Here is a 17,072-nt window from a genome sequence, read left to right as displayed (position 1 = left end):
AATGATCAGAGCAGCATTATCCAAAACATTCAAAAGATGGAAACAACTCAAAGTCCATCTCCTGATAAACAGATAAACAAAATGTGGGCTTTATGTGCATTCAGCAATAAAAAGAAATAAAATACCGATACGTATACAACACGGATGAACCTTTAAAACAGTAAGCTGAGTGAAAGAAGACAGTTACCAAAAAGCACATACTGTGTAACTCCATCTGTATGGAAGGCCGTGAGTAGGCAAGCTGGAAGGGGCAAAGTAAATTAGTGTCTGCATAGAGCTGGCAGAGATGGAAGGATTGGGTAGCGAAAGCTAAAAAGTGTGGAGTTTCTTTTGGGAAGAAAAAAAGTATTCTACAATTGATTGTACTGAATACAGAATATTAGCAAGTTAAGTTCCCTTATTTTGTCAATGCCTTTTATGAGAATGCTTTGTATTTCACCTTTAGAATGTTTGCTATACATTTCCAATAGCTTTTTATCAAGTTGGGGAAATGTATTTCTAGGTTCAAATTTGTATTTTAAAAAGATCACTCATGTAACAGTGTAGAGAATAGATTAGAAGGAAAGCAAGAATATACTAGGAACAACAAACCAACATCCCCAATAAATATAAAGGTAAAAATCCTCAAGAAGATATTAAAAAGCCAAATAAAGCAGAATTTTTTAACATTGATATGCCATAATTGGATCTGTACCAATCAAATATACCACATTAACAGAATAAAGAGAAATGTTTTTAAAACATGTGATCATCTCAACTGACAAAGGGAAAAAAAAGTCAACAAACTAGTAATAGAAGGGACTTTCTCAACCTCATAAAAGGCATTTATAAAATGCCACAACTAACACAACGATCAAAGACTAAAGGTCTTCCCCTGAGATAAGAAATAAGACAGGATGTGTGTTCTTACCACTTCTATTGAATGTTTCACTGGAAATTCTAGCCAAGAAAATTGGGCAAAAAGGAAAGGAAAGGGAAAGAAAAGAGGGGAGGGGAGAGGAGGGAAGGACAGGTTAGGGCAGGGGAGGGAAGCATCCAGGTTGGGGGGAGAAAGGAGAAGTTACATTATTTCTATTCACAGATGACATAATCTTATATAGAGAAAAGTCCAAAGAATCCACCCAGTCAGCAGGGGAGAGCAGTTGTGGGGGACCAGGCCTGCAGGGGAGGGCAGTTGGGGGAGACCAGTCCAAGAGGGGAGGGCAGTTGGGGGGGACCAGTCCAGCAGGGGAGAGCAGTTAGGGGCAATTGGGCTGGTAGGGGAACAATTAGGCATCAATAAGGCTGGCAGGGGAGTGGTTAGATGGGTGCTCAGGTTGGCAGGCAGAAGCGGTTAGGGTAGGGGTGTCGAACTCAATCAGAGAAGGGGCCAAAATCTAAAATCCAGCCTAAATCGAGGGCCGAATGGTTTACTGAATAGTCATAAACTGTCACTGTGATGGAAACGCAGCGGAGTGCAGTGATGACAGCGCGGTGCGGGCCACATTGCAAGACCTGGCGGGACGGATTTGGCCCGCGGGCCTTGTGTTTGACACATGTGGGTTAGGGGAAATCAGGAAGGCAGGCAGGTGAGCAGTTGGGAGCCAGCAGTCCTGGACTGTGAGAGGGATGTCTGACTTCCCTTGAGGGGTCCCAGATTGGAGAGGGTGCAGGCTGGGCTGAGGGACACATACACCACCCCCCTGCACAAATTTCGTGCACCAGGCCTCTAGTTTTACATAAATGGGGTCAGTATTTTCTGTCAGTGCTGCTCTACATAACTAATTCATAAATAAAATTTCTTTTATTTACTTAATTCAATCTTAAAGATCTTTCTATCTCCAGACATTCCTTTAAATCATAAAATTCTGTGAAATCGCTGAAACCGGTTTTGCTCAGTGGATAGAGCATCAGCCTGCAGACTCAAGGGTCCCAGGTTCCATTCCAGTCAAGGACATGTACATTGACTGCAGGCACATCCCCGGTGGGGGGGTGTGAAGGAGGCAGCTGGTCGATGTTTCTCTCTCATGAATGTTTCTGGCTCTCTATCCCTCTCCCTTCCGCTCTGTAAAAAAAAAAAAAAAAAAAAACACCACAGACACAATAAAATATGTATTAAAAAATATATTCTGTGAAATTGATTTCCATTAGTCTCCTTTTGAGCATTTAAACTGTTTCTAAATTTTCCTGGATAGTGCAGAGCTGCAACAGCATTCTGAAAGATTTATTTTCCTATACCTGCATAAGTATTTGCCTGACAAATATACAGAAATGAAAGCTCTAGGTCTGGGAAATCTTAATTTTGCAAATAAGCTCCCAAAATACTGTCCCTACTCACTGCCCAGCCGAACTCCTACACCTCTGGGGACACATCAGGCAAATGAGAAGGGATCTTGGACTGGCACCAAGGTGGAGCCAGGGTCTGCAGGGTCTGAAGGTTACAGAATTTAAGGAGCCCTGGACATGAGAAGAATATAAAGTTACACAGATAAAATTAGGGACAAGTGTGAACAGGAAAACCTTCAGAAATTTAAAAACATGGGCAACACTACATTTTCTCTCCAATTGTGTGTATACCCTGCACAATGACACTTCCTTCCCTTCATATATTAATTTTGTGTTATCAATAATTCTGAAAAAATACCAAAATTAACCTAACATTAAGATCCATTCAAATATATGTTTAAACTACCCCCTACATTGTACTGAGACACAACTGTGCCAACAAATTATTCTTACATCACACACATTAATTTATTTACAAGGATGCTCAGGGAAAAAGTCACTGGAACTCAGCTTCTACAGGCCATTTAGATTTATCTGTGGCAATTCTTGTGTATCTCTTTGGATGAACCACCAGATTTTCTTAGACAAGATGCAAAAGATACACTGTATAAAATAACTTACCCTGGGATGCATAAAATTCAAACTCTACACACAGACACACAAGTGCAAGCTTGTTGCCCTAAAATCAAAGTAATTCTGATAAATTTTTTCACATGGTACCCATCAAAAAATATTGGAGCTAATAAATGAACTCAGCAAAGTTACATGATATAAGATCAATATAAAAAAGCCGCCTTATTTCTATCCACTATCAACAAACATTCCAAAATGATATTAGGAAAACAATTCAATTGTAATAGCATCAAAAGGAATAGAATACTTAGGAATAAACTTAAGAAAGTTCAAGACTGTACACTAAAACCTATAAAATATCATTTGAAGAAATATCATTTAGGTCTTCCTAAATCAGTTAAAAGGTGTCCTATGTTCATAAAAGATTTAATTATTAAGAAGGCAATACTCCCCAAATTGATCTACACATCTTTATCAAAATTCCAACTGCCTTTTTTTCAAAAAGACTGACATTAAAATGCAAATGGAATTGCAAGGATCCCAAATAGCCAAAAACAATCCCAAAAAAAAGAAAGACTTATTTGAAGGATTTAATTGGGATACGTACTTCCTGATTTCAAAACTTATTACAAAGCTACAGTTATCAAACAGTGTGATTCTGGAATATGGACAGACATATAGATCACTAGAATTGAATTAAAATTTTAAAAATAAATACTTTTAAGGTCAATTGGTTTTAGACAAGGATACCAAGATCATTCAATGGTACAAAAATAGTCTTTTCAACAAATAGTGGTGGGACTACACACCCACAAAAGACTGTATTGGGCTCTTTCCTCACACCATATACAAAAAACATCTCAAAATGGATGCAGGACAGAACTGTACGAGCTACAACTATAACACTCCTAGGAGGAAACGTAAGTATAAAGCTTCATGATCTTGGATTAGGCAACAGCAACTAAAATATCACAACAAAAAGCTGAAGTAACAAAAGAAAAACAGATAAATCAGACTTCCTCAACATTACCTAGAAAGTGAGAAAACAATCCGCAAAGAGAAACTACCGTGTTTCCCCGAAAATAAGACATCCTCCGAAAATAAGACCTACTTACAGGTTTCCTTCTGAGTGAAATATAAGGCATCCCCAGAAAATAAGCCTCCCCCCCAGGCTAAACATGAGAGATTTGGTCCACTGATTCTGAAAGAAATGGAGTCACAAGAAATTCACCAGGAAATTCAGGAGTTGGATTGTTGTGATGATGTTCCAGAAGATGATGACATGATTGTCATTGAATAAATAAGTAAATTCTTGATACTGTAGGATTCACAGTTTGTCTGGTTTGTGTTAACAACTACCATACTACCGTATCGTATACAGGTAATAAATTTCCTTTATTTTCATTTAACAATAAATGTTTACCATATTCTTCTTCATGGAAAAATAAGACATCCCCTGAAAATAAGACCTAGTGCATCTTTGGGAGCAAAAATTAATAAGACACTGTCTTATTTTCGGGGAAACAGGGTATGTGCAAATCATACATCTGATATGGGGTTAATACACAGATTATATAAAAGAATGCTTATTACAATAAAAAAAGACAACCCAATGGAAAACTGAGCAAAATATTTAAATAGGTATTTTTCCAAAGGAAATATACAAATGCCCATTCAGCACACGAAATGATGCTAAACATCATGTTATTAGAGAAATGCAAATCAAAACCACAATGAGGTGTCAGTTCACAAGCAGCAGAATGGCTATAACAAACAAAAAAAAAAATGGGAACAAGTACATGTTAAGGAGGATGTGGACAACAGGTGCCCTTGCAGATGGAGAAAATGTAAAATGGTGTAGCTGCTGTAGAAAAGTTTGATGGGTCCTCTAAAACTAAACATAAAATTACCGTCTGAGCCAGTGATTCTGCTCCTAAGTATCTACTCAAAAGAAATGAAAACATGTGCTCAAACAATTGTATGCATGTGTTCGGCAGCATTATTCATAATGCCCAAAGAGTAGAAACAAATAAAAATGGAGTGTCATTCAGCCATAAAAAGGAATGAAGTACTGAAACATAAGGATGAAAGGAGCCAGGCACCTAAAGCCACCTATTATTTGATTCTATTTCTATGAAAAACCTGGTACAGGCAAGTCCATAAAGACAGAAAGGAGATTCATGGTTCTGGAAACTGGGGAGAGGGGCCTGAGGAGGGACTGACTAACGGGTGGATTTGCTTTGGAGGTAATGCAAGTAGCCTGTAATGACAGTAGTGATGGCTGTGCAACCACTGAGCTGTACACTTAAAAACTTTATAATGATAAAGTTTCTGTTATATGAATTTCATTGCAGTTTACAAAGACAATAAAAGTATCCTGGGGGACACCAACCCAGAAGCTCCAGCACAGGTGCAGGCGAGACAGTGCACAGCCTGGGCTACGGGGTGGAGATGGGGAGGACTGCTGGAGACCTTGAGGGTAGTGTCAACAGAGCTGTTACAGGGGCAGTATCAGCCTGTGTGTAATCCACCTATAGAGAAAGCACTCAGTTATGGGAGAACAAAATGTAACCAGCATTAAGTTTTTATGACGTAAACTAAAAGTTACCAATGACAGAAATTGGAAGGTAGAAGACGAAAGAAATAAAACAGTAAACATTTCCTTTTCTCATTTTACATAGAAAGGAGTCCAGATACTGTCTGTAAAAATAACTGTCTAGGTAGCACAAGTAATACAGACGGGAATGAAATTATTTACAGCAGAGACTCAACAGATGTTTCAATCTTTACTTTTGATGAAAGGGCCTGAAAGTGAAGGGATGGCCCATCCACAGTGTTTTACTTTATTTTTAATTTTTACCATATAATTAACTTTATTTGAAAATTTCTGTGAACTTCAATAATTTAACAATTATTACAACAAATCTCATGTAATGTTCCAATGCCCCAATCAATAACTGCCGAATCCAGCAGGCAGAAAATCACGGAAGGGTATAGTTGAGCTGAGCAATACCAGTCAACTATAACTGAAAACTAGATCTAACTGAATATAAACTACTACAGCCAACAACAGAATACACATTCGCCAACTCAGACCACATTCTGGGCCAAAAATACACCTTAACAAATTTAAAACAATAAAAAATAATATTTAAGTATGCTCTTAGAAATCAGTAACAGACAGCTGGAAAATCCCAAAATACTTAGAGATTAAGTAAGGCATTTCTGAATAGCACATAAGTTAAAAAAAGAAATCTTAAAAGAAATTTAAGAGAAATTTAAGATATTTTAAATAAATGAAAATAAAAAATACAGCTTATCAAAATTTGTGAGTTATAGCAAAAGCAGTGCTTAGAGAAAACTTACTGCATTGATTTTGAATGCACATATTAAGAACCATCTACAGATGATCATCTAAGTTTCCATCTTAAGAAACTAGAACAAAAGCAAATTAAATCTAAAATAATTGAAAAAAGAAAAATTCAGCAGGAAACAATAAAATTGAAAATCTGTAGAAAAAGGTGTGACTGAGTGGTTGAGCAAGGACCAAGGAATTTGGAGATCTTGACTGATTCCCAGTCACGGGTTAGGGCACATACCCAGGTTGTGGGTTCAATCCCCAGCAGGGGGCATACAGGAGGCAGCAGATACATGATGTTTCTCTCTCATCCATGCTTCTCTCTATCCCTCTCCTTTTCTAGAAATCATTAAAAAATAATTTTTCAAAGCTAGTTCTTTAAAAAGATCAGTAAAGTGATACGCCTCTAATCAGGCAAACTATGAAGAAAAAAAAAAGTTACTAATATCAGAAATGAAAGAAGTATCATCATTACTGAATTCCATTAATGTCAAATGCATAACAAAGGAACACTATAAACAACTCTAACCCACAAATTTGGTAACTTAGATGAAATGGAAGAATTCTTTGAAAGACACAATCTACCAGAACTCACATGAGAAATAGATAAATAGGCCTGTATCAATTTTAAAAAAAAACAACTTAAAATAATAACCTTCCAAGCAGAAAACATCTGCTATACTAGTACATGATTTTACAGGTGAATTCTACCAAAGCATTCAAAAATAAGAGACAGAATTTCTCAGTAATCGCCTCCAGAAAATATAAGCAGAAAGGAGCACTTCTAGCTAATTCCATGAAGCAAGCATTACACTCATACCAAAACCAGAAAAAGGCATCCCACACACGAAAAACTAAAAACCACTAACTCTCATGAACATAGATGCAAAAATCCTCAACAAAATACTAGCAAATCAAATCCAGAAATGTATAATATACCATAACCAAGTGGGATTTATTCCAGGCACACAAGACAAGTTTAATATTTGAAAACCAGTTAACGTAATCCATCACATCAATAGGCTAAACAAGAAAAATCATATGACCATTTTAATAGATGTTAAAACAGCATCTGATGACAAAACGGTAAAACACTTAAGACTATGAATAGATGGGAGCTTTTTCAATCCCATAAAGGGCATCTGCAGAAAACCCAGAGATAATATACTTAATGATGAAAGACTGAATGCTTTTCTCTCATAATAGGGAGCAAGATAAGGATGTCTGCTCTTGATACTTTTATTCAATACTAGAGGCCCGATGCACGAAATTTGTGCAAGGGGCTCGGACCTCGCAGCCCTGGCTTCGTCCAGAAGGACATCCGGAAGTTTGAATGGCTGCCCGGCCTAATTAACATATTGTGCTTTTACTAGAGGCCCAGTGCACGAAATGCATGCATGGGAGATGGTGTCCCTCAGCCGGGCCTGCATCCTCTCTAATCTGGGACCCTCGGGGGATGTCCAACTGCCAGTTTTATTTTCTTTTGATGCTATTGTAAATGAGCTGTTTTCTTAGTTTCATTTTCAGATTGTTTACTGCTAATGTAATATAATTATTTTTGTATGTTAATCTTATATCATGCAACTTTGCTGAACTTGCTTATTTGTTCTCATAGTTATTTAGCAGGTTTCTTAATATTTACTATATACAAATCATATCATCTGCAAATAGAAATAATTTTACTTATTTTCCAATCTGGCTGTCTTTTATTTCTTTCTCATTTCTAATCTCTCTCATTGGAGCCTCCATTATAATCTATAATAATCTCTACTAATAAACGGGCAGTTTGACATCCCTCTCAGAATCCAGACCACTGGCTCCTAAACACTCACCTGCCTGCCTGCCTGATCGCCCCTAATCTGCCGACCTGATCACAAGCTAACCATCCTGCCAGCCTGATGGCCCTCAACTGCCCCCCCCTGCAAACCTGATAGCCCCCACTGCCTTCCCCTGCCTGCCTGAGAGCCCCCACTACCCTCCCTTGGCAGCCTGATTGCCCTTAACTACCTCTGCTTCAGCCCCCACCACTGTGGTTTTGTCCAGAAGGAAATCAAGCACCCAGAAGATGGCCAGTCACCCGGTCTAATTAGCATATTACCCTTTTACTAGTATAGATTATTATATATTATTATAGATTACTAGAAGCCTGGTGCATGAAATTCGGGCACAGGGGGAGGGAGTACCCTCAGCCCAGCCTGCACCCTCTCCAATCTGGGACCTGTTGGGCAAGGTCCGACTGTCGCTTTCAGCCCGATCGCAGGCAGTCAAACATCCCTCTCACAATCCAGGACCCCTGGCTCCTAACTGCTCACTTACCTGCCTGCCTGATCACCCCTAACTGCCCTCCCTCTGGCTGGTCACCCCCAATTGCCCCCTCCTGCCAACCTGGTTGCCCCTAAATACACCCCCTTCCCTTCCGCCAGCCTGGTTGCACCTTAGTGCCCCCCTGCTGGCCCATTTGCTCCCAACTGCCCTCCCTGCCAGCCTGGTTGCCCCATGCAGCCTGCTGTTCAATTGTTTTGTCTTCCCTCGCTAACGCCCTGCCACCTTAGTCACCCACGCAGCCTGCTGGTCAGTCGTTTGGTACAGTCGCTGGCTAACTCTGTGCTGGCCTAGTTGCCCCACGCAGCCTGTTGCTCAGTCGTTTGGTCATCACTGGCTAACTCTGTGCTGGCCCAGTTGCCCCATGCAGCCTGTTGGTCAGTCGTTTGGTCGTCACTGGCTAACTCTGTGCTGGCTTGGTTGCCCCATGCAGCCTCCTGCTCAGTCGTTTGGTCGTCACTGGCTAACTCTGTGCTGGCCTGGTTGCCCCATGCAGCCTGTTGCTCAGTCGTTTGGTCATCACTGGCTAACTCTGTGCTGGCCCAGTTGCCCCATGCAGCCTGTTGGTCAGTCGTTTGGTCGTCACTGGCTAACTCTGTGCTGGCCCGGTTGCCCCATGCAGCCTGCTGCTCAGTCGTTTGGTCATCGCTGGCTAACTCTGTGCTGGCCTGGTGCCCCATGCAGCCTGCTGGTCAGTCGTTTGGTCGTCGCTGGCTAACTCTGTGCTGGCCTGGTTGCCCCATGCAGCCTGCTGGTCAGTCGTTTGGTCGTCGCTGGCTAACTCTGTGCTGGCCTGGTTGCCCCATGCAGCCTGCTGGTCAGTCGTTTGGTCGTAGCTGGCTAACTCTGTGCTGGCCTGGTTGCCCCATGCAGCCTGCTGGTCAGTCGTTTGGTCGTCGCTGGCTAACTCTGTGCTGGCCTGGTTGCCCCATGCAGCCTGCTGGTCAGTCGTTTGGTCGTAGCTGGCTAACTCAGTGCTGGCCTGGTTGCCCCATGCAGCCTACTATTTGGTTGTTACTGTGAGGGCATCATGACCAATATTAGTATAAAAAATGGAGGCTTTAACCAGAAAGATTAGAAATGAGAAAGAAAAGACAGCCAGATTGGAAAATAAGTGAAATTACTCCTATTTGCAGATTACATGATCTGTATATAGTAAATATTAAGAAATCTGCTTTAAAAAAAACTATGAGAATAAGCAAGTTCAGCAAAGTTGCATGATATAAGATCAACATACAAAAATAATTGTATTGCGGAAACCGGTTTGGCTCAATGGATAGTAGGGGTGTCGAACTCAATCAGAGAAGGGGCCAAAATCTAAAATCCAGCCTAAATCGCGGGCCGAATGGTTTACTGAACAGTCATAAACTGTCATTGTGATGGAAACGCAGCGGAGTGCAGTGATGACAGCGCGGTGCGGGCCACATTGCAAGGCCTGGCGGGACGGATTTGGCCCGCGGGCCTTGTGTTTGACACATGTGGGATAGAGCGTCGGCTTGGGGACTGAAGGGTCCCGGGTTCGATTCCGGTTAGGGCATGTTCCTTGGTTGCAGGCATATCCCCAGTAGGGGGTGTGCAAGAAGCAGCTGATCGATGACTCTCTCTCATCGATGTTTCTAACTCTCTATCTCTCTCCCTTCCTCTCTGCACAAAATCATAAAATATATATTTAAAAAATAAATAAATAAATAAATAAACAAACATAAAATAATTGTATTATTATGCATCAGCAATAAACAATCTGAAAAATGAAACTAAGAAAACAATTCCATTTATAATAGCTTCCAAAGAAAATAAAATGGGAGTAAATTTAACATATGAAGCTTTGTATACTGAAAACTACAAAACATCCCATGTTCATGGACAGGAAAACCTAACATTGTTAAATGGCAATATTCCCCAAATCGATGTACAATTCTCATTGAAATTCTAGTTTACTTTCTTTAAGAAATTCACAAGCTGATCCTATAATTCTTGTGGTAATGAGAGAGTCCAGAATAGACAGAATAGTTTGAAAAGTACAAAAATTGGAGGACTCAGACTATCTAAATCAAATGTTAGATATAGATACTGAAATCAAACAGTATGGTACCAGCATAAAGACAGACACGTACATAAATGAGACAGAACTGAAAGTCCATAAATAAACTTTTATTTATAGTCAATTAATTTTTAACAAGGATACCAAGCCAATTTAGTGGTGAAAGAACAGTCATTTGAACAAATAGTGCTGGGACACTGTCTATCCACAGCAAAATAATGAAGTTAACCTCTTACATCGCAAAAACTAACTGAACATGGATCATAGGAACAAATATAAGAGCCAAACCATAAAACTCTTAGAAGAAAACAGGTATAAATCTTTGTGGCCTTGGCTTAAGCAAGTTTCTTAGATATGACCCAAAAGCACAGCAACAAAAGAAACAAATACATAAGCTGAACTACATCAAAACTAAAAACCTGGGTTCTTCAAAATAAACCATTAAGAAAGTAAAAAGAAAAGAGCCCTAGCCAGGTGGCTCAGTAGGTTGGAGCACCATTCCACACACCAAAAAGTTTCAGATTCCGTTCCTGATCAGGGCACGGGCCTTGGCTGTATGTTCAATCCCCAGTTGTGGGGGCATATGGAAGGTAACCAATCAGTTTCTCAGCTCGCTCTCGCTCTCACTCTCGCTCTCGCTCTCTATCCCTGCCTTTCTTCTCTCTCTAAAATCAATAAATATATCCTCAGATGAGGCTTTAAAAAAAGAAAATTAAAAGACAACGCACAAAATAGGAGAAAACATTTGTCAATTATCTAATACAAAATTTGCATCCAGAATATATAAAGAACTCTCGTAATTCAACAATAAAAGGACAAACAAACCAGTTACAAATGGAAAAAGGATTTGAGACACTTCTCTAAAAAAGATACACACATGGCCATAAGCACATGAAAAGATTCCAAATCACTAACCATTAGGCAATCCTAATCAAAGTCACAACATCACTTTACAGGCACCAAATGTAATAAAAAATACAAACAATAACAAGTGTTGGTCAGAATGTGAAGAAATTGGAGCCCTTATACCTCACTAGTGGGAATGTAAATTGCTGCAGCCACTTTGGAAAAGTTCCACAGTTCCTTAAAATGTTAAATCATAGAATTACCGTGTGATCCAGCAATTCCACTTCTAATGAAAACAGATGTTCACAAAAATGTGTACATGAATATTCTAAGCAGCACTGCTCACTTACCCACTAAATGGCAACAACTCAAATGTATGATACATCAATGCTAACAGATAAAATGTGATAGTCCTAGCTGGTTTGGCTCAGTGGATAGAGCATACACCTACTGAATGAAGGGTCCCAGGTTCAATTCCCGTCAAGGGCACATGCCCTGGTTGCCTGCTCAATCCCCAGTAGGGAGTGTGCAGGTGGCAGCCAATCAATGATTCTCTCTCATCACTGATGTTTCTATTTCTTTCTCCCTCTCCCTTCCTCTATGAAATAAATTTTTTTAAAAGATAAAATGTGATATATCCATACAATTAAATATTATTCAGCCAGAAAAAGAAATGAAGTACTATATATATATAACATGAACTTTGAAAACATAAAGTTAAAGAAGCCACACACAAAACACACATATTATATGATTTCTTTATATGAAATGTCAGAATAGACAAATGGGTCTGATTTGGGGGCAGCAGGACTTAGACAATGGGAAGTCAAGTCATGCTAAAGAGAACAGGGTTTCTTTCTGCATTGATAAAAATGTTCTAAATCTGGATTGAGGTGATGGTTGCACAACTCTGTAAAATACACTAAAAAGCCTACATTTTGAATTTTATGGCATGTGAATTATATAATTAACATATATGATAACATATAATTACATAATTATATATAGCTACATATATAATTACATAATTCACATGCCAAAATATAAAAACATTAGACCTCTGCAATAGTCCACCTGAGAGACGATGCTGGCTTGGACAAGAGAGGATATTGATAAAGAAGAACAGAGAACAGTAGAAAGCTTTCAAAGACACTCAGGAAAACTTGAACATCTAGAGGTGAATGAGGAGAAGCAGGTATCAAGAGTGATTTGCGTTTACTTGTTTGCTGTTTCTGCCAGGATTGGTCCAATAAGGTTCCCAAACATGATCTTTGAAATGGGTCACAACGATAAGGAGAAGCGTGACAGACGGAGAAATGGTTGGTAAGGGAATGGAGAGGTAATTCCATTTGAGAGAAAAGCAGAAAAGAACAAAGCTCAGCTGCAGCTGCAGGGAGAGGAGGCGCGGGGAAGGCCTGTGGGCTGTGAGGACCTGCAGGCAATGGAAGCCACTAGCGGTGTTTACCTGAGCAGAGTTGATCCTTGGCCTTCAAAAAAGGTAACTCCAGCACCAGTGTAAAGAATGCACTAGGAAGAGAATGATCTGTTGACTTATAAAGGAGGTTGTTGCCCAAGACCAAGAGAGACCTCTGTAAACCATGACCAGGACTAAGAAGGTGGGACAGCAATACAAGCAGTAACCTCTAAAGAAGCCGGGTGTATGCCTTGTGCCTCCACAACAAAGAGAGTAGGAGACAAATTAGATAACGGATGAGGGCTGATGTATTCTGCATTACCCCCCGCCCCCCAGCCTAGAGGCGGGCTGGACAGGCAGCAGTCCGGGCTCCCCATACGGAGGGTTCGGAGAGCCAGTTTGGACTGGCCGCTCTGAGAAGCAGCGGCCCTGGGAGCCTCTGCCCCGCGGTCCTGGCCCCCCGTGCTCTGGGCACTGCTTCCGGCTGGTTGGAGAGTAAGGCGGAGCATACTCTCCGAAGCCGGAGTTGTCATTCTTGCCCGTCCCTCGAGGAAGCTGGGTCAATTTTCTTAAGAAACCATGATGTCCTAAGACCTGATTTTACAGGTTATCTGAGGTAACTAAAATATCTTAATTACTAAATTGTCTTGTATGCTCTCATTTCTTCTCTTTAATCCATTTGGACCCTAACTTATGGAGTTTCCAGGCATTTTATGAAAACTCACTTTCATTGTGAATTTGTGAAGTCATAAAGATGAAGAAATATAGAACATGGTGCGTATTACTAACTGCACATGCACTCCTTTTGTATCGAATGCACTGCTGCTACACCTAAAGGAACGGCCACTCCAGTGCGACTAGGCTGACCTAAAATCCCCCAGGACCCAGCCCCCCTCATGCCGCACTGCAGCCAGGCTTTCCTCACATCCCCCAAACAGCTCCCCCGTTCGCATTCCCCCCTTGTCTCTGTCTGCGATAACACACACTCCAGAGCAGCTGCTGGCCGCCAGGTCCTTAGTGGGCAGTTTGCATCACCATTTAGTCTTCTCAGCCGCCCACGAAGTTGGTACTATTTTTTCCTATTTTATACACAAGAAAGCTGAGGCGCAGAGACGTCTGCCTCCGAACCCTCCCGAATGTCCGAATGTCCAGTTCCATTGCCTCGTAAGGAACGCCGTGGGGACCATATCATCTGGCAAAACCCTACCTACCCCTCAGATTGTCCCCGCAAGTCCTCCCGCCCCCCACATAACGGTCACACCCCCTCGGGGTGGTACAGCCAGCGGCCGCCCCGCCCCAGTGCTGCCTCACTCCCTGCACTGGAGCTGCTAAAAACAGCAGCTGTGACTGACTTGGCTTTGCACTTCTGCATCAGAGACTCTAGGCGCTTAATTGTGCGTTCATTAAATGATGTCCTATGGCAAACTGCTGTTACCCCTTTCCAGACCCTTTAGATTCCCCCACGCGGCCGGTGAGAGGAGCTTCAACGTGAGCTCCCGGCGGCCCGTCCTCGCCACCTCCGCCCGCCGCCGGCGGCACAGCCGTCTCCGCCCGCAGGAGGCCACTCAAGGGCAACAGCGGATCGCCCACGCCGGGCCCCGCGCTCAGCACGGTACCCGGAAGGCAAAACGTGTTCAAAACTGTGTGGCTCAGTGGAATAACCCGCACTGGCTTCCTGAGGTTCCGGCCGCAGAGCTTTCCGTGTAAATTCTCAGGACGCCCGGTGCGTCCTCACCGGCGCCCCGAGCGCGCCTGGCCGAGGCCACAGGAAGCACTCCAGCGCGAGAACAGAACCGGGAAGCAGACGTCACACAGGCGCTGACCTTCGCGGCCGGAGGTCTGGGGACCCGGGCGTGAGCGCCGTCCGCCCCGCGGAGGCCGCATCCCGGGCGGGCGGCGCGCAGCCCCCCGGGCGCCGGACCCGGCACCGAGCTGGCCGCGGGGGACCCGCCCGCCGCTCGGCGACAAGGACGTCCGCCCCGCACGCCGCCACGCACCTCGGTTCTCCTCCTCCAGGTACCGTACCCGCAGCTCGTCGTCCGTCTTCACCTCGGAGCTGTAGCCCCGCCGCGAGGGCAGCCCCCCGGCCGCGGGCGCCCAGCCCCGGGCCCGGATGGCCGGCCCCAGCCGCTGGCCCGTCAGGGAGCCGGGCAGCGTCCACCGAGGGCCGAGCGGCGCACAGCCAGCGGCCACCAGGCGGGCGCGGCCGGCCTGCCAGGCGCCCAGAGCCCCCGGTGCCGCCGCCGCCGCCATGTTGTCTGTTTACGGCGTGGGCCGGAGGCGGCGGCCCCACCCCCGCCGGCGCCTGGCCCCGCCCCTCCTGGCCCCGCCCCGCCCCCAGCCCGCTGCCGCCCGGACCCAATAGCCGCGCGCGCTACGCCCCGCCCCCGCATGGCCCCGCCCCCCGCCCCGCCCCGGCCCGGCCGGTGAAAGCGGTCCGGACCTGCCTGCCCGGCCTCGGGGGTAACCTGGTGGGGAAGGCTCCTCCGCGGAGACCGCCAGAGCCGTGGTCCCGCTGCGGACCGCTGGGGCAAGGGGAGGAGAGCTCCCCGCGGGCGCCTCCGCCCGGCGCTCCGGGGCTGTGCCGGGTTCCGAGCTGGGTCCGGGGCGGGGGACTCCGCTCTGCTGGGCCCGGTTCACCAGCGCATTGAGAGCCCCGCGTCCCCGTTAAACGTGCCTGGACGTCCGCGGTGCTGCTACCCAGAGCTCCGAACCGCGGGCGTCCTTAGCCCTGCTCCAGCGGGTCAGTGAGGCGCCTCACAGCCACGGAGGGGCTCAGCCAAACCGCACGTTGAGGTGGGACTTGGAGCAGATGGGTCGTCCTCAACCAGAAACCAATCGATGTATCAATCAATGTAGTGTGTAGGTGCTCAAAGCTTAGGGTTTTCTCCTGCCTACCTTTTATCAAATCCCAACCGAGAAAAGGTGTGTTTAGGAACATTGTTTGAAAAATATGCTGCTTTATGAAAGAAAAATACCGCATGAACTCACTCATTTATGGAAAATAAAGAACATTATAACCTAATGAATAAAAAGATAGATACAGAGGCAGTGAAGCACTGAACAGTCTGTCAAATTACAGCGGGAAGACTGGGAGTTTTGGGGAGGGGGTGAAGAGATCAATCGAAGAACGTGTATGCACGCATATAAGCACAATGGACACAAGACATGCGGGGGGGGGGGGGAGGAAATGCGGGCATGTGGGGGGTAGGGGAGGCTGGGGGAAGGTCAATGGGGGGGAGGAGATATAAGTACTACTATTTGTTATACTTTAAACAATAAAATAAAATTTTTGAAAAAAATAAACTGCTTTGAGTATCCTCCACTGCCACACAAATTTCTGCTGTTTCACATTGACTACATTTTTTTGTGTTTTGTTAATTTTATTTTTCAATTGCAGTTTACACTCAGTATTATTTTGTTTTAGTTTCAGGTGTACAGCATCTGCTGTGGAATGTTGTTGAGGGCTCTTTTGATTCTATCTTCTGTAAAATGACACTTGTAAATTTATTTTGTAGTTTGGGAGAAGGGAAAACTTTGCTTCCTCTTGTACCTTTTACCTTGTCTGATAATCATGTTCACTTTAACTGCTAGGAAACAATTTTATTTATAGCTCAATTATTGCAATTATTATAAATAATTAATGTTCACTTGTTTTAGTTGCTAATTGTTTTTGATATCTTTGTAGATTGTAAATTCAAATAAAGGAGTTACAGATCACCTGACAGTGCTATTTAAAGTAACATAATCTCAGAAAATACTTGCAATCAACTAGGACAACTTCAGAAAGATAATCATCGATCGTTTGGGTCATATTTAGAAATCATAGTAAGCTTGGCCAGTTTGGCTCAGTGGATAGAGCACCAGCCTGCAGACTGAAGGGTTCCCGGTTCTATTCCAGTCGAGGGCACTTGCCCAGGTTGTGGGCTCGATCCTCAGTAGAGGGTGTGCAGCAGGCAACTGATTAATGAGTCTCTCTCATCATTGATGTTCCTCTCTCTCTCCCTCTTTCTTCCTCTCTGAAATCAATAACAATATGTTTTTAAAAATAGAAATCAGAGTAAGGACTGCCTATGATTTTGATGGGCATAGAGCCTGATGGAAAAGTAGTCTTGACGATATCCTGGTGTTTGGAGGAAATTGATTGTTAAAATTTAGTGTAGTCACCATGGCCATTGCAATCTGTCAGGAGTGATAATGAGAATTGCCAAATATCAGGATAGACAGATACAGCTTTGGATCCCGCCTCAATA

The 17,072-nt window shown here is 43.5% G+C and overlaps 1 protein-coding gene across 7 annotated transcripts in view; it reads right to left on the bottom strand.

Annotated features, from left to right (window-relative positions):
- The window catches only part of AUH (AU RNA binding methylglutaconyl-CoA hydratase), a 151,624-nt gene extending 136,507 nt beyond the window's left edge, over window positions 1-15,117 (bottom strand). For 2 of the 7 annotated variants that reach the window (XM_036420059.2, XM_036420062.2), the window contains exon 1: window positions 14,817-15,116. In XM_036420059.2, the coding sequence (XP_036275952.1) occupies window positions 14,817-15,072 (256 nt within the window). In that variant the 5' untranslated portion in view covers window positions 15,073-15,116. Of the gene's footprint in view, window positions 1-14,816 lie in introns of all 7 variants that reach the window. The other 5 variants (XM_036420061.2, XM_045575036.1, XM_045575037.1 and 2 more) reach the window with 4 other exon arrangements.
- Window positions 15,118-17,072: the final 1,955 nt, after the last annotated feature.

This window comes from Pipistrellus kuhlii, unplaced genomic scaffold (assembly GCF_014108245.1).
Source record: "Pipistrellus kuhlii isolate mPipKuh1 unplaced genomic scaffold, mPipKuh1.p scaffold_m20_p_61, whole genome shotgun sequence".
Lineage (NCBI taxonomy): Eukaryota > Metazoa > Chordata > Mammalia > Chiroptera > Vespertilionidae > Pipistrellus > Pipistrellus kuhlii.
This window is presented reverse-complemented; position numbering and strand designations above follow the sequence as displayed.